This window comes from Triturus cristatus, chromosome 2_1 (genome assembly GCF_964204655.1).
Source record: "Triturus cristatus chromosome 2_1, aTriCri1.1, whole genome shotgun sequence".
Taxonomy (NCBI): Eukaryota; Metazoa; Chordata; class Amphibia; order Caudata; family Salamandridae; genus Triturus; species Triturus cristatus.
This window is the reverse complement of record NC_140581.1, coordinates 444,008,553-444,026,877: the sequence shown is the minus strand read 5'-3', so window position 1 is coordinate 444,026,877 and position 18,325 is coordinate 444,008,553. Positions and strand designations below refer to the sequence as shown.

The 18,325-nt window shown below is 45.1% G+C and overlaps 1 protein-coding gene across 1 annotated transcript in view; it reads left to right on the top strand.

Annotated features, from left to right (window-relative positions):
- JMY (junction mediating and regulatory protein, p53 cofactor) overlaps positions 1 to 18,325 on the top strand; it is a 748,581-nt gene that overhangs the window by 677,875 nt on the left and 52,381 nt on the right. The window contains exon 10 of the mRNA XM_085632252.1: positions 9,447 to 9,757. Coding sequence (XP_085488378.1) covers positions 9,447 to 9,754 — 308 coding nt within the window. The 3' untranslated portion in view covers positions 9,755 to 9,757. The remainder of the gene's footprint in view (positions 1 to 9,446; positions 9,758 to 18,325) is intronic.

Genomic DNA, 18,325 nt, shown 5'->3' with positions numbered 1-18,325 from the left:
TCGTAAACAAATTACCGAGATCCTGTTACATCCGCCAAACTGTGCATCTAGTGGAGAAATGGACCAGAGAAAAGATAGCAGTAATCTTACTAAGTTTGAATGGATTTGATCACATAAGGTGGAAATACCTAAAGGAAGTCCTTTAACAAATGGATGTAGACCTGGTTTGAAAAAAAGGATGGTAGAAGGACATAGAGTGGCAAGTGTTAGCGATAATGGCGTGGTCGTAGTGGTTTGTATTGGAAAGTGGGCCTCTCTCCCTGCTCCTTACTTGCAATAGCCTTGGAACGGTAGCATACAGAACCTGAAGGAGGCCAGCAGTTAAATGCTTACTCAATGTGTACTTTTCGGCTTGTATGTCTCTTATCAGACCACGTGGTACTAACTCGGATATAACCAGGGAGCTCCATACCCCACAATTGTAGCCAAGCAAGAGCATTTTGAGAAAGTCACAGCATTTACAAATTAACAAAACAGCATTCTGAGATGCTTGGCATCACAGTGCCAGAACACCTGAACCGACGTTTAAGTGAAGTGAGTATGTTTTGGTGGGCCTTGGAGTTGATTAAATATCTAGGGAACAACTTATAAGTGACCTAAAGGAATGATTAGCAAGAAAATGGCCTACATTGAGTGATCGAATCCTAGAAGACCTCACGAAATGGCGCACAATGTACATCTCCTAGATAGGTAGAATCATTGTCTTTAAAATTAATATTTTACCCAGACTGCTGTCTTTTTCAAGTAATCTCTGAGCCCCTCCTCACAATAGACAAACTATAGAAATTGGAGAGGAAATTGATTGATTTCATTTGGACTGGGAGCATGGTCTGAAAGGGAGGCTTGCTGTGCCCTGATATGATCAATAAATATTACCATGCATCTCTCCTTCACGTCATTGTAAAATGGTTAGCAAGACATTCGAATTATAAGTGGGCCGCAGTGGCTCAGGCAGCATTGGTCAGAATCCAGTGACACCTGGCATGACTATCTAATGAGAAAAGACTGCATACCCTGCCAAACCTACCAGGACAGTGCTAGAAAAAGGACAAAAGCATTAAAAGAGAAGGATTAACCTACTTTCTATCGCCTACTTCTCCACTCCACAACAATTCTCTCTTCACCCCAGGCCTATAGAAGGAAGACTTAGAGAGGTGGAGGGAGGGAGACTGCTTAACTAACTCCGACTTACTCCACAGAAATCAAATTAAAACATTTGAAAACTGCAATAAAAAATTCAAACTGCAAGAAATAGGTAGATTGCAATACATACAAATTAAACATTGGTCTATGTTTTCACTGAATAAAGAGCAGCTGACGTCTCTTCATTAGAGAGATTTGTGAGAAGACATGTTGGATCAATGAGCATGATTTCTGGTGGCTACAAAATTTTGGGAGGCAATCCATTCAAACCAAGATGGAGAGGACCTTGCTCCCTGCAACACTCTCCTCTTCCTCGCAGGGCACACTGGTCTTGGCATGCAGGAAGTCGCTGGTGGTCCAGGGCAAGTGGTCTTGAATTCCCTGGGTGATGACACTCATGCAGCAGGGAGACTGGCAGGCCTTGGCCCCCAGCCATGGTCACAGGGAGAAGTTTTACAGAGCTTCCGCTCCTCTCACAGCCCATCTGGCTGCTTGGCAGATGACAATTGTTGGGGTCTCAAATTCCCCTTTTTATAGTTCATTTCCAGACACCAAATGTGATTCGGGGTCTGAGTCTTTGAGATTTTATGTTGGGGTCTGCTTCTTTTGAAGTGTCCTCTCCTACCTATCCCTCTTCCTCTTAAAAAGCAATCTGTCACAGCAGGAGTGTCTCCCAAGCTGTTAATCCCACAACACTGGCCATGGGAGTGACTAGAGTTCACATCTGGATGTCAGCCACAGTGATATGTGCATCAAAAGATTAGCCAAGTGCCCCTTGTCCTACCCTTTATAGTTCTCTTATCAGCCCCCTTGCTTGTGACCTCTCACTCAATCTTAAGAGCACTCTTTGAAGTGTACAGGTAAAGCCTTGCTCTCTCCTCTCCAGTGTGTGTCCCACCCAGTTTACAGGAATGCAGAAATACAAAACTGTCTGGGGGATCCCTCTACTTACGCTCTATGTTTTGCCATGAAGGCCTGTGTCTCGCAAAATGGAACCCAGGGCCCTCCGTGGATTGTACCACCCACAGGCACACATACACCCAGTGCATGTATACAACATACACGCATTGCACAGTACTGTATCCTCCATGTACTCTACCACTCATGGGCACACATACATCAAGCATATGCATTTAACATGCACACACTGCACTCTTCCTGTATTGTACTACTCATAGGCATAAATACGTTCAGCATATGCATTTAACATGCACACACTGTACAGCACTACATCCTTCAGGTACTGTATCACTCATAGGCACCTAAATATCCAGTACATGATTCCCCATGCATGCATTGCTCAATACTGCATCATCACTGTATTGTACCCTTCCTAGGCACACATGCACCCAGCGCAGATACACCACCTCTGCATTGTACATCACTTCACCCCAATCTGATGTAGGCCAAGGGTGTATTAAGCACACAGCAGTGGAATTTTAAGTGAGTGAACCTGTAGGCACACTCCAAGGACACATGTTAAAAAGGACCTGTTTATTCCTACTGATCGCTACATAGTATGCTGCAACCACAGCACTTTGGGGGCCCCTATTCATCCAACAAGACCAGAATTCTTGAGTCAGGCCTATGTCATGGTGCACATCAGTACATTTAGGCACTCAGGACAGGGATGTGCATCTATTACCATTCAGAGGATTTTTCCCTCTCAACAGCCTGTATAACTTGCTACGGCAGGCTATAAGCTATATCATAACTCCATTTTGAAGGGAAAGAAACTAACAGTTAATGAAAAGGAAAGGTAATCGCTATTGCAAAAGGAGAGTAATTGACTTTAGGGCTATATTTGCATAGTTTTCATTGGATCTAGCCTTTGAGACCGCTTTAGCAGTCTCTCCATAAAATTATTACATAATGTGCATACTCTTAGTGGCTTTTGGTCTGCAGCCTATATTTGGTGGTCTGTTAGTCATTCGCATTTTACTTCCCCCGCCATAGCATATAGCATGGAGCAGTGTGTCAGCCTACTTTATCCATTTGCTGCCTTCACTTTGAACGACTGTACAAAGCATGTGCACATTATTCACTTTCACTGCCAAGGCTGGACCTGTTGGCGTTGACTGTGCTTGATATAATTTAGACTCTTTCCTCTGGAATCATTTTTATGATGTGTAGTGCTACAAAGTTCATGTTTCCTATTTGCATTCTCATGTAGAAAATAAAGCTGAAACAATTGAAATTCAGAATATTATTGTTACATTTGCTTTCCTCAAAAGCTTGCACTATGGGTGGTGCTTTGTGTATTATATAATCCTTTAGATTAGCAATCACCCAGCTAGAGTGTATGGGGCAGATATCACGAATTTATGCAGAGATAAACTACCATACAGAAATAACAGAGTACAATATCAGACCCAGATGGGCTGAGGACTTGGGTCTCCACTTTTCAGATACAAAATGGAAGAGGTTGAATGTGGAAATCGGCGCCTTACAAATAAACTCCAATTTAATAAGGGTACAATTCTAGTTTATTTATAGATTCCAGGCTAAATACAATCTCTGAAAGAAACCCTAGTAAGTTCACAAGATGCCACATGGCTGAAGAGAACTGTGTCCCATATGCTCTGGAATTATCATTTATTATGAGGACTTTTTGGCGTGGGAAGTTTTTGAGGCTCAGTATTGCGAGAGACATCTCAATATCTCTGCTGTACTGTCATCCTTAGCATGCCCCCTCCAAAGCAGTACAGAAAGGTTCTCTTTTTTGGCTCTCAGGTGGCAAGTCTGGCGCTGATTGCCTAAAAGTAGAGATTAAAGGATCCGCCAATCCATGGAAGATGCTGGTTTCGCTAAGGAGTCATGAATTTTTGCGTCATAGTTGCTGTAATCAGTTGAATAAGTTAACCAGTTATGCGGTTAATTAAAGTTGAATTATTATGATTTCGATTATTGAGGCACTATCAACTGACATGAACCCTAGCAAAATACCCTATTCTGTATTACTATGTTTGGTTTCTGGTCCAACTGTTAATAGCTCAAATTTTATGATGAAATTAGTTTTTTATTATTATTATTATATGTTTCACAGATTGATAGTTATTATAAAGAAAATAACTCATTCTTGTCGTTCTAATTCCGAATATGCCTCCTTTCCCAATAAAAAGGCACATGAATGAGTGAACTACAAAACATTTTTATTAAAAAGAAATATCCAGATATTGGCCTCCAATGTCATTCTTAATCAAAGTCGAGACAAAGATCAAGTACAAAACCACTGTCACGATGTTCTAAATATACTTATATAGGAATCAATGAGAGAGGAAGGGAAAAACAACTCAGGAGCACTCCTACACCCCTCGACTCAAATCATGAAATCAACAAAGGAGTGTACCATCAAAATAAAAGAAGAGCAAGCATGTTGAAAATAACAGTTAGGTTTTGCTGTAGGGAAAGACCCATTAGGTTTCTAAAAAAGCCCTCACTCACCAACCTGGTTAGTGACGTGCTTCATCACGGGCCCCACCAGGAGTGGCCGAATGCCACCCTAGTGTGCTGCGACGACAGTTTACTGCAGAGCTGGTAATAGGTGTTTGGTGGAGAGTGAATGGTGAGTTTTAAAAATATCTAGACTGTGTCAAAAAATCATTTTATTAGTTTTGCCAATCAGACATGAATAAAATATATATCATGTGGGATAAAGAACTAGATTAGAAGTTCAGTTGTATCCCTGGGGGTGTGGTCAACATGTTTCTGCCTATGTGTGATTGCTAATCAGGCTTTCATCAGGACCAAGGTGTAGTGATGAACCCCGGCGGTATGGGCGTGCTAAGGCCCACCCTAACCAGGGGTTGCTAGTGTGAGAAATATTAAACACTAAGAGTTCAGATTCCCTCGGGTTTAGAGAGGAACCGAGTTTATTCTGGTTAAGAATGTGACAGACATTGACAAACAAACAAAAAGAACAAAAAAAGACAAAGAAGAGTTTTGTCAGTATGCTCCTAGAGATTGTCACAATTGAGAAACCATGCAAACGTGCTCTTCGTGGTGCACTTCATAAGTAGTATCAAGTTCACATGTGATACTATTAGTAAACTCGTGCACATAAAGGACTACGATCAAATTTTTCACCCTAGCAACCCCTGGTTAGGGTGGGCCTTAGCGCGCCCATACCGCCGGGGTTCATCACTACACGTTGGTCCTGATGAAAGCCTAATTAGCAATCACACATAGGCAGAACCATGTTGACCACACCCCCAGGGATAAAACTTAACTTTTAATCTAGTTCTTTATCCCACACGATATATATTTTATTCATGTCTGATTGGCAAAACTAATACAATGATTTTTTTGACAGTCTAGACCTTTTTAAAACTCACCATTCACTCTTCACCAAACACCTATTACCAGCTACGCTGTAAACTGGCGTCGCAGCACACTAGGGTGGCATTCGGCCACTCCTGGTGGGGCCCGATGCTGAAGCATGTCACCAACCAGGTTGGTGAGTGAGGGCTTTTTTAGAAACCTAATGGGTCTTTCTCTACAGTAAAACCTAACTGGTATTTTCAACATGCTTGCTCTTCTTTTATTTTGATGGTACACTCCTTTGTTGATTTCATGAGTACTAAAAATACTGCCATAATACACAAAATTGTGCAAAAATCTGCTCAGACCTTCCTCCGAAAACATAAATACCACAAATACCATTTCAGCCTCAGTTCCTATTGCATTGGAATCTGCATTGGGGACAAAGAGTTTTAGTAACAGTAGTCGACTGTGGAGGTTAGGGCTTAAAAAGCTTCCAGCTATCCAGTTTAAACAAAGCCACTCCCGATGGTGCAAGCGACTGAAACTACATCTTTTATTGAGCGATATTTGATTTCTAAAGATGACTTGTACCACCAAAACGCAAATACACAACACACCAAAGACATATACAGTTGGTACTTTTTTCATTGTACAATCTAATTCTATTGCTCTCACTCAGGCAAGGTGCTTTTTGTGCTCTTTTGTTAGACACAATATTATTAATCCCTTTGCACTGCATCTCAGAATGACATATTTCCGGTGCTACAATTAAGTGCAAGATGCTCGGTTTTTCTTTTGATCTTTGTTACTGTATTCGTTCTCTGTTCCTCTAGGGACACAATGGCACAGAAGATGTGCTTTTACCGATACTATCATTTGTAAATCTTTCATGGTAGTACAGTAAATGATCACCTTACCAAAGTGGGGTAATGGAATCAGCACTTAGCTTGGTAAAGTAATTTATTATTTGATTAAAGAGGTGTACACTATTAATAAAGTTGCTAGCACCTTGAGGGACAGACATAATCACAAAACGCGATCACAAAGCGCTGGAAATACAACTTCAACCTCTGTTTTTGCAGTACAGTTTACTTGTAGGTCTAGGAAGCAGTGGTAGATTTTTATGTTTAAGAGGATCCTTGCCCTGTTGATTGTTCATACTTAGTGCTAGCATGTTCATAATAAACATTTACTCCTACTCTTTATTTCTGCAGCAGTTAACAGTTGGTATTAAATTATGATGAACTCCTTGTACATGACATCCTTAAAGTAGTGCCGGTGTTTTATCGTAATAGTGCTGTCAAACACTCCTTATTTGAAGGTAGTGCCAGATACCACTATAACCATATCTTTGTACAGTAGTTCCTTGTGACCCTCTGAATTGTGCATACAACTAACATCACTTAAATTCTTATGAGGGGATTAATGTGGTCATATTTACATGGCATTACACAGTTTGACAGTCCTTGCATACAGTGGCCATTAATGTCATAACAATGGTGTGTTATCATATTTGGTGAAAAGCAATGTTCTCAATTCTGATGACTACAGCTTCCCGCAGATGCCTCCTCTTAAGAATACTTCTTCCAGGCATCAGACTAGTCCTGAAAACTTAACTCCACCAATGATTCTCGTGCTGCGTCTCTCCTGCCCTAACTACACTTCCAGACATTAAATCACTGGAGTATATTAGGTGCCAATTTGTTGCTGATATCAGTTCCTGTTTTCCTTGACTCATCAACACGGTTAGGAGCTCTTTCACGGTGCCTCACTGAAAAATTCCTCAGCAATAAGGTCAGGGACTTTGGGCTTTACACCTAGAAGACAGTCCTGCAAGATGTTCCTTATCAACCCCTATGATGACTGTTCTGAGCCTGACACCACGGTTTGCGGCTCTTTCTCCTCCATGGACCTGAAGGCCACAGTGAGTAGGAGGCCAAGTTATTTTTGTGTACGGTCTGCAGAAAAGACTCTCAAGTAGACTTCCTCTCCTACAGGTATGTCACATTCCATTGAACTTTCTCTGAAGAGATCATCCCACAAGGAGCACAAAAAGTGGCATAGGAACAAGAAGTCCTATTCTTCCTTGAGTTAGCGGTCCATTCTCTGAACTGTTATGTGTCTTGACTTTGTTCCTCAACCCTCGATTCCTTTTCTTTTGGCAATCTCTCTGCAACTAAGAAATTGAGACCCAAGTTTCCCGGTCCTTTGGCCAACCCTGATCAGGGTGGGTGTTCTGGCTAATGATGCTTGATCTGTTCAGAATGACTTTGCAACCCTTGGGCTCTACCCTAAGGTGGGAGTTAATTCCTGTGTTCTTTGGCGACTCTGGTGATCCTGACCCCGACACCTTCAGACACTGCACCTCCAGATGCTCCAGCACCTAAAGCAAAGTCAGTAGAATGTGGTTAGGAAGCTATCCCTAGTTCGTTTTGGGACATCTCTGCTACTTACCTAGAAGTCTAAACACTGCCACCCATGGAGCTTACTACAACTCCAGCTGAGAGGTCGATAAAGGAGTATGCCATCCATGTGATCCACGTGGTGAAGACTGAATTCCCCACCCTCTATGGTGCAGAGGGGACTTGCTCTCACAGCAGAATAGTTCGTTCCTCCACCCCTATCCCCAGATAACGTGTCTGCACATATGGAAATTGAGGGACTTTTAATGTATTTTACCTTCCTGATGAGGTTGTTGACGTTGTCTTACTGAACAGAAACCTGCTACTAGTTTTGTGTATGCGATCCACTCGTTCTCATACAGTGATACAAAATTGCAAGGCATCAACCTCTTTAAACCCAATCTTTCCAACCTCTAATGATTGGTGTGGTGCCTCACTGAGTAGGGTCTGGAGGTGGCTACAGTTGAGGCTATCAACCTGTCCGTTCTACTGTAATGTGGTTGCCTGATCAACCTCCCCTGTTTAGAACGTCAATAAGGGAGTGTTTTCTGAAAGGTTTGCCTTATTGTTCCCTCTCCTTCCGTTTATTGTTCTGCAGTGGCATTTGGGTCTAGCTTTGACAATGGCATCTCATTTCATCCACCCTTCTGTTTTCTACTGAAATAAGTGATTCTTTGCACTTACTCATTTTCCTTACCCCAAGTTATGTCTGCATTTAGCATGTCTCAGACTGTTAGTATTCCATCTTTCTTCCCTCCTTTACATTAGCCAGAGATGAGAGACCATCTGCATTAGCTGGATTTCAGGCATGCCTCGTTGTATGCATACAGCAGGATAGAGTTAATACCCAGATTTTTGTGGGTTTGGTGGACCCAAAATGGTCAAAGGGATGACTCTGAAAACTGTTTCACATTGGGTCATTCTTGTATCAAGATTTGCTATTCACAAACCATGAAAGACCCTCCAGAGGGTATTTGTGTTCATTCCACCTTGGTGACTGCTGCTTTTACAGCTCTTTCCAGAGGCATCCTGGTTGTTAACATCTGCTGAGCAACTACGTGGTTATCTTTATTATACTTTGGTAAAGCTCTACTGCTTCCTTCTCTAGCACACAGTGATGTGTACTTTGTCTGAGCTGTGTTGCATGATTTCCTTGGCTAAACTGCACTACCCAGTCCCACTTCCCAGGGAGGTATACTGCAAGATCCATTGGTATGCAAACATTTTATTTGCTGTATTTGTCTTTGTCATGGATTTCTATGCTCCTTTCTGTATGTCTTGATGGGGGATGGACAAAATACCAGGAGCTGACGCAGGTTGACGCTTAATAAACTTTGGTAAAGTTCTGTCCCGAAGTGAAGTGTGCCATCACCATTGAAAGCTGGATAGTCATTGCTGGGTGGGTTGGGTTTTTCTGGACCAGTCAGAAGGCTGGAAAAAGTATTAAAGTATAAGGGGATGAATCTGCTGGAAGATCATTTATCCACAAGAAATATTGTTATGAAAGTAAGTTTTTCCTCTCAACTTTTTAAAGTAGAAATGAAGAGGCAGATTTAACGGCATCATACAGTTGTTCTTTCTTCAAAATTAAAAAAGCTATTATGAAAATGGTGAGATGTTACTTTTAATTCTCTGCAGCGAGCTCACCTATGGATGAAGTTCTAGCCTCCTTGAAGCGTGGCAGTTTTCATTTGAGAAAAGCCGAGCAGCGGTCTCTACCTCCTTACCAAGATGAAGATGACAGCAATAACATTCTGGCACAGATTCGAAAGGGAGTGAAATTGAAAAAGGTGCAAACTGAGGTTTTGAGAGAATCGTTCACACTCCTACCTGACACAGATCCCTTGACTCGCAGCATCCACGAAGCACTTAGGCGAATTAAAGAGGCGTCCCCAGAGTCTGAAGATGAAGAAGAGAGCTTGCCTTGCACAGACTGGGAAAATTAACATGTAATGTTACTACTTTTTTAATAATAATAATTTTGTATGAAAATTACTTTCAAGATTTAATTTGGTAATCAAGTACATAACATTTATATGCAAATAGTTAAACATTTCTAGACTTAAACAAAAGCATAAATTCATGCACATTGCTAAAACTGTTTTCTGGTACTGTTGCTGTTTAAAAGTCGGCAGAGTTATGTCTTTGTATGCATTTCCAGTTTATCTATCTCCCTATGGCTTGATTACATTGAATGAGGAGTATGATGTGACAGTAGATATCACTTTGTGTTAGTGCCCTTCAATTTAGATAAGCTTTGACATGCAAAGGGTGACAAAAATGAACCTGATTTGTAAATTAGCCCTTCTCGGATAATGCTCTGCACTATAAACAACACAACTTCTGAAACTTATGAAGGTCCTTAGTTCCATGCAGTTTCAAGCTCTGTGATTTTCTAATACTGCCAGTACCTTGTCTCAAGGTAGCGCCTCATAGTGTGTCAATATCCAACAAAAATGCCCTACTCCATAGTGGGAAGGATGCTCACTCAGGAATCGCAGTCCCAAAACAAATTTATTACTCCCACTGATGCATTTCAGCCTCACACAGGCCTTGTTCACATAATGACAGGGATGGTTTACACAGGATATATAGTAATTTTTTGTAGATTTTCTGGTTAAACTTATGAAATTCTTTGGTCTTAATCCTAAATCCCCCATTTTGCTATTACAATAAAAAGATAAGCCCACTTGGGTGAATATTTGAGAAGTCGTTTGAAACATGTCAGTAATCCAGACTATATCTCTATGGACCAATAGGTAAAACACGTGAAAGCAGCGTAGGGTTATGAGGGGGGATGTTTTTTAACCTTTTGTTTAGGCACTGTGATTGTCACTGCAATATATGGAAAGGACATAGGTTAGCCAAAATTTACAGTATCTAACACGAGTTCGTAAATGAATGTTGTTGTGTCTATTCATAAGACGTATTTAGAAATTATGATGGAATTTATATACTATTAGAAATAAATTGTTTGTAGAACAACCTTTCATTAATGTACATCTGTAAGAAACAGTTTGTTATAGATTACTTACCTTAGACTTACCCCCAGGCGTCAGACTGGATCTGGGACGTTTTTTCATCAGCAGTACCCCTGCGCGTCGGAAGGTGGCGTCGGTCTACTCCGCATTCGTCTTCGGCGTCATGGTCGCCAGGATGACATCGCGGTAGCTACATAGATGCAGCCCTCATGTCAGTTCTTTCTTTTTTAGCGCCAGCCAGCGCAGATCTGGAGAGCGGTACCCCCACTCATTTTTGACTGACTTTTTTCTCGACTTTTGTCAACACCGTTTTTTGAGTATGACTGGTGCATGAGGGATGCCTGGCTTCAAGGCTTACGGTTCCTGTAACCGACTGATGTCGGTGACTGATCCGCACCGCGTGTGCCTCTTCTGCCTGGCACGCGACCACAACTCCAAGTCATGCTCCGACTGCTGGACCATGAATCCGAAGTCTTTGCGGGAGCGGTCTCAAAAGCTTCTCGAGGCCCAGCAGTCGGCTCTGTGCCGTTCGAGGTCCCGGTCGCGTAGGAGGTCGAGGGACTGGTCGGGGAGCCACTACCATTGTTGGTCCAAGTCTTCGCACTCGCGGTCAGGTAAGTCAAAGCACAAGAACAAGTCGAAGAAGCATTGTCGCTTTTCAACTTCTCCCCGTCCGTCGGCCGGTGCGATGAGGGATGCTAGTGGTGCCCCGCGGGTCGGCTCCGGGTTTACCCCTCTTCCCGGGACCTGGAGCGACCCCTGCCCAGCTTCGTCATTTTTAAGAAGCGATGCACGCCATCTTTGGGCAGCCCGACTCCGCCGGCAAGGCCGGCGGCTTCGTCCTTGGCACCGCAGGCCCACCTTGATCCAGGCCTGGATCCGGATCAGCGCCGGTTGACCTTGTTATGCCTCCCCCCGCGCCGATTCCACCGGCACCACATCCGTAGCCGGTGTCGGCTGTGTCCCCAGTCGAGGTCGACCCCGGCCTCCACTTTGAGGTAGACACAGAGCTGGACCAGCGTTGTCCGATGCCGGATCCGGCGCCGATGGTTACTTTTGTGCCCCTGTTCTACCCTGGCTGCTTGAGACCAGATTGGCAGCCAGAGGAGGGTGAGCAGGACTGGGAGGTGTCTGGGGACCCTTTGACTGACCAGTTAGTTTATGAACAGGACTGGAGAGAGGAACTGGGGGAAGCCAGTGGTCTGGATACCTCACCAGACCTTGGCATGTTGTCTCCTCCTACTGTCGCTACGGAGGAGGGAGCGTTGTACACAGTGGTGTTGCGTAGGGCAGCTGAGGCTCTCCACCTCGAGCTACCTACGGTGGCAGTCAGGACTAACCTCCTGACAGAGGTGCTTCAACCGGTGGCGACCTCATCAGAGCCCCTGCTGTCGTTTAATGAAGCCCTGACGGACATCTTTTTGGGCACTTGGTACAAACCTAACACTGGGGCTCCTGTGAACAGGATGATTGTTGGATGCCACTGCCCGGCATCGGGCGACCCCACTTACCTCTCCCAACACCCCACCCCTGAGAGCTTGGTGGTCCAAGCCTCCACCTCCAAGGGTGCATTCCCTACTGCTCCACTGGACAGGGAATCCAAAAAGCTGGATCATCTTGGGAAGAAGATGTTTTCTTCCCGCTAGCTTGGGACTGCGGTCGGTAAACACTGCATGTCTGTTGGGCTGTTACACCCATCGTGTGGGACACGGTTGTGCAAGTGCAGCCTCAGTGCCCGGAGGAGGCCCAGGCCATACTCTCTTGAGCAGTTGCCAAAGGGAGAGAAGCAGCGAAGTTTACCATCCGATGTGGACTGGATACCGCCGACTCACTGGGCAGGACAATTTCCACAATCAGTAGCCCTTCAACGCTATGCCTAGTTGAGGCCGACTGGTTTTTCCGGGGATGTCCAATCCGCACTTATGGACATGCCCTTTGATGGCTGTCCCCTTTTCGGCGACAAGGCAGACAACGCACTGGAGTGCTTTAAGGACTCTCGGGCTACGGCCTGGTCCTTGGGACGTACCACCAACCGCCCTGCACAGTCTGCCTTTTCGCCCCTTTCGTGGCTACGGAAGCGTTGCCCCGCCACGTCCTGCTCAGAGCCACAGGCCGGCGCAAGCTGTTCAGCCTCTGCACGGCCAGGGACATGGGAACCAGCGGCGTGTTTCTGGGGGCCAGCGGGCGGGCCAGTCCACCACAGCCCCCTCTTCAGCAGCCTCCAAACCCTCCTAGTCCGACCTTTCAGGGCCCCCAAACGCCAGGGGGAGTTCCAATAAGCACAACATCAGGGGAATCTGTCCGATTGCATCCAGATCTCGGAGGGCACTGCACACCAATTGCAGTGGTGGCTTACGAACCAGGTTTGGGTGACGGCAGATCCATCTCCCTTCCTCAACCAGAGTTCACAGTGGTGACCGATGCATCACTTCTGGGATGGGGCCGCCACATGGGGAGGCGGAGATCGGAAGCCTCTGGTCTCCGGCGGAGTCCGGGCTCCACATCAACCTTCTGGAGCTTCGGGTGATTCATCTTGCACTCAAAGTATTCCATCCCTCTGTCCGGGTAAGAGTGGTGCAGGTGTTCACAGACAACACCACCGCCAAGTGGTACTGCAACAAACAAGGCGGGGTGGGGTCGTGGACGCTATGTCAGGAGGACCTCCACCTCTGGACATGGCTGGAACATCAAGGTATATCTCTGGTGGTTCAACACCTGGCAGGTTCCCTGAACGCCAGAGCGGATGCGCTCAGCCGCAGGTGCATGATGGATCATGCATGGCGTCTTCACTCGGAGGTGGTGCGAGGTCTCTTCTGCAGTGGGGAGAGTCTTGGTTAGACCTATTCGCCACCAAAGAGAACGCACAATGTCAGCAGTTTTGCACATTGAAGTTTCCAAGGCGGCACTCGCTAAGAGATTCTTTTTTGTCGCGAGTGGAGTTGCGGTCTTCTATACGCCTTTCCGCCTATACCACTTATGCCCAGTGTGCTGAAGAAGATCAAGCGCGACCGGGCCCAAGTCATTCTTGTGGCTCCGGATTGGGCACGAAGAGTCTGGTATACTGAGCTGTTCAACATGGCCATCGATCCTCCGATCCGACTGCCTCTTCTGGAGGATCTTCTATTGCAGCAGCAGGGAGCGGTCCTTCACCCGAACCTGTCCAGCCTCCAGCTCCTGGTGTGGAGATTGAGCGGCGGTAGTTGACGTCCTTTGACCTGCCTCCCGAAGTCTGCGATGTTATCTTGGCAGCCATGCATCCCTCCACTAAGACAGTATACGTCTGCAGATAGAACAAATTTGTGGCATGGTGCACAGCAAAGGCTGTGGATACCATTTCCACCCCTCTTCTGAGGTTCTCTTGTTCCTCCTTTCTTTGGCCCAGCACGGCTCTGCTCTGGGCACTATAAAAGGCTACCTCTCAGCCATTTGAGCCTTCCTTAAGCTTCCTGATTAGCCTTCTCTTTTCAAGTTCCCTGTTGTAAATAGACTCCTTAAGTGCATTACTCATCTTTTTCCTCCTGTTCTATTCATAATGCCCCAGTGTGACTTGAACTTGGCTCTTACCTATCTTCTGTGCTCTCCCTTTGAGCCGCTACATAACTGTCCTCTCAGGCTTCTCACTTTGAAAACTGCCTTGCTGGTGGCCATCACCTCTGCACGCAGAGTGAGTGAGCTACAAGCTCTTTCTTCCAGGCCTCCCTTTCTGGCTATCCATCGGACAAGGTCGTTCTTAGAACTAGACCTTCCTTTCATCCCAAGATGGTTACTTTTTTCTACAGTGGCCAAACCATCACTTTGCCCACTTTCTTTCCACCTCTGCATCCTTCAAAAGAGGAAGAGAGGCTCCACCTTCTGGATCCAAAAGGTGCACCTTCCTTCTACCTGGATCGCACAAAGCAATTCCGGTGGACGACCAGCTCTTTGTTGGTTACATGAGCGCTAAGAAAGCTCGGGCCGTGCACAAACGGACCATCTCCAGATGGGTCAATTTGTGCATCAAAGCCTGCTATTCTCTGGCTAAGAAGGAGCCTCTAGTGGACCTGCGCGCCCATTCAACCACTGCCACTTCTTTGGGACGTTGAGTCCCCCTAAGTGACAACTGTCAGGCAGCTACGTGGGCATCGCGGCACGCATTCACCAAACACTACTGCCTGCACAGCCAAGACCGGAGCGACGGCTTCTTTGGCCGTTCTGTTCTCCTGGACTTTCTGGTGTGAACTTAGTTCACAGACCCACCTCTGGGGTTGGTATTGCTGGGGTATCTATTTTAAGGTAAGGAATCTATAACTAACTGTTTCTTTCAGGTGAACAAGTTACTTACCTTCGGTAACGATATATCTGTAAGAAACATAGGTTAGTTATAGATTCCTTACCGCCCCACCTATCCTCCACGCTCTGCGAACTGACTTCCAGGGTTAGGGACTTCCTTTCAGGGCCATAGTTTTGTGCACCAGTGGTAAGTGTCTTGCATGGCTCTGCGCTTCTGCCATGGAAAGTCGTGTACAGAACTGACGTCAGCACGCGAGGGCGGCATCTATGTAGCTACCACAACAGCATCCAGGCGACCACGACGCTGACGAAGAATGCGGAGTCCACCGACGCCACCTTCCGACGCGCAGCGGTACTGCTGACAAAAAAACTTTCCGTATCCAGTCTGACGCCTGGGGGTAATTCTAAGGTAAGGAATCTATAACTAAACTATGTTTCTTACAGATATATCGTTACTGAAGGTAAGTAACTTGTTCTTTCATACCAAACGATTTTAAGAGTAGAATACTTTGTTTGTTTGTTCCCCTTGTCCCAGTGTTTGATTTCACTATTAGGTACACCATTTCAAACACAATTTTTCTTTTTTCTTCACTTTTGTGTTTCCTTTTGCACAGTTTTCAGGTGACCTCTCCTCTTTCTAAATAGCGCTGCTGTTTATTTTGAGCAAAGTCTGTCTCTTATGTAGTTGTACATAATACTATATATACTGTGTAAACCATCCCTGTCGTTATGTGAACAAGGCTGTGTGAGGCCGAAATGCATCAGTGTCAGTAATATACTCCAGCTTTAACAGCCTTGATACCCAAGACCCTCAAACCCCACTACACCCACAACCACCGTACCAAAAGACACTGGACCCCAAAAGTCCCTACTCAGCTTGACTCCCCTCACCGCTGACAACTCCCTCAAGATCATGAAGAGCATCCACTCCAGATTGCCCTCGGGCCCCTGCCAGCACCACATCTTCAACAGAGTCAACACCACTATCACCCCCGAATTCTGTGTCACCATCAACTGCTCCATCAAATCCGCCACCTTCCTGGAAGACTTGAAACATGCAAAGATCAAATCCTTGCTGAAGAAACCCTTTGCCAACCCAATGTACCTCAAGACTTTCAGACCCATATCTCTGCTCCCCTTCCCAGCCAAGGTCATCGAGAAGGCCATCAACACCCAACTTTCTGAGTTCATCGAGGCGTACCACACCCTGGACTTCTCCCAGTCTGGCTTCCGAAGCAACCACAGCACCAAGACCGCCCTCCTCGCTGCCACAGACAACTTCCGCACCCTCCTCAACTGAGGTAAAACTGTAGCCGTCATTCTCCTGGGCCTCTCAGCCGCCTACTATAACGTCTGTCACCGCATCCTATGCACAAGACTCCATGACGCCGGCATCCACGATAAAGCCTTGGAATGGATCCGCTCATTTCTCACAGGCTGAACACAGAGCCAGACTACCACCGTTCCACTCTCAACTCACAGAGATCAGCTGCGGAGTGCTACAGAGCTCCTCCCTGAGCCCCACTTAATTTAACATCTACATCACAGCTTTCCAAACTTTTCATGTTGGTGACCCACTTTTTGAAGAGACATAATTTTGGGACACAGTAAGGCAGTGTAGCGAGCGAGCGTAGCGAGCCCGAACAACCTAAGGGGAGTTTCGGGGGGTCCTCACCCCGGAAGAAAATTTTGAAATAAAAGTGGGCAAATGGTGCATTTTCAAGCAAATTTTGAGAAAGCAGAAAGGTTACTAAAGCACTTGTGAATCTATTCTAACAAAGACCGTGACTGTCAAAACTAGTTGTAAGGTTAGGTTTGTGCCTGAAGGAAGAATATAATCATTCACACATTGACACATGCCCCAGGGATTTATGGCACAAAGAGGGCTGGTTCACGCACTGACAACCCTTTCAACCATGCACAAAGTCCGCCTGCTGGCGAGCGAGCCCGAACCACCCATGAGGAGTTCAGGGGGTTCTCCCCCCGGAGAAAATTTTGTTAAAAAAGTGGACAAATGGTGCATTTTCAAGCTAATTTGAGAACACAGCAAGGTTAATAAAGCAATTGTGAATCTGTTCTAACAAAGAGAGTGACTGGCAAAACTAGGTGTAAGGTTAGGTTTGTGCCTGAAGCAAGAATATAATCATGCACACATTGACACATGCCACAGGGATTTAGGGAACAAAAAGGGCGGGTGCACGCACTGCCAACCCGTCCAACCATGCACAAAGTCCGCCTGCTGCCTTGCTGAATATGAGTTATTCAAAAATCCGTTCAGGAAGGGGAAATTGTGAGTGGTAAAACAATCATGCAACTTATTAGCTGGTCTCTGCGCATTGAACTCCGATGGGACCGCTCTCCGTTTCGAAGTGCTGTAATATACAGGCAATATAGTTACCAATGTTTTGAAAGTATAGAAGGGTTGCTGTAATTCTGACTGATGTTTTCAGTCACAGAAAGACACTGCACTAAGAATGTCCTGAAAACCTGACTTCACCCCATTTCCTAGTGAGATTTCTCAGTGAAGCAAGATAAAGTGCTATGAATTTTCCTGATTAACCATGGACAATTCTCTTGTGGGAAACCTGTAACAATGTCCAGCGAGTGACAAAGTAACACGACTAAACAGCATTATGTACAGTTGAATACCACATTCTTTATAAGTCATAGCGCTTCTTTCCTATAAAAAGTCTTATTATAGTTATAATAGTTCCTTCCAGCATGCAGGGCCCCCACACAATACCAGCAAGGGCCTACAATACATTGAATGGTTCATTGCATGAGAAAAAGAGAAATGTACGAACAATCTACTAATATCTCCTTAATAAAGGTCTGTACAAGTTTTCTTATTTTAAAATGGGAGTAACAATGTTAAACTATTAGTGGCTCACAATGAACTATCACATTTGAAATCATAAAAACTGAATTCCATCCCCTGGTGATGCTCGCAAACAAAACAAACTCACCCTAGTGACCTGGCTGTCAACCGAACCCTTCACTAAGAATACTCCAGAAAACATAGATACCAAACAGAGGGGTATTACAAGACAGCCCCATAAGCTCTACCCCGGACATCCTCATCCAAATCCAAGAGGAAAAACGCTTCTTTGCTACACAGCTTAAGACCAAAGAATTGACATCACCCAAGCAGGTAAATAACATAAAATGCATTCTGAAAAATGATATGGGCGAAAGCAATAAAACCGATGGCAACATTCAGAAAATGAACATACGCTAGTAATGCACTTACAGGAGAAGGGAAGTACT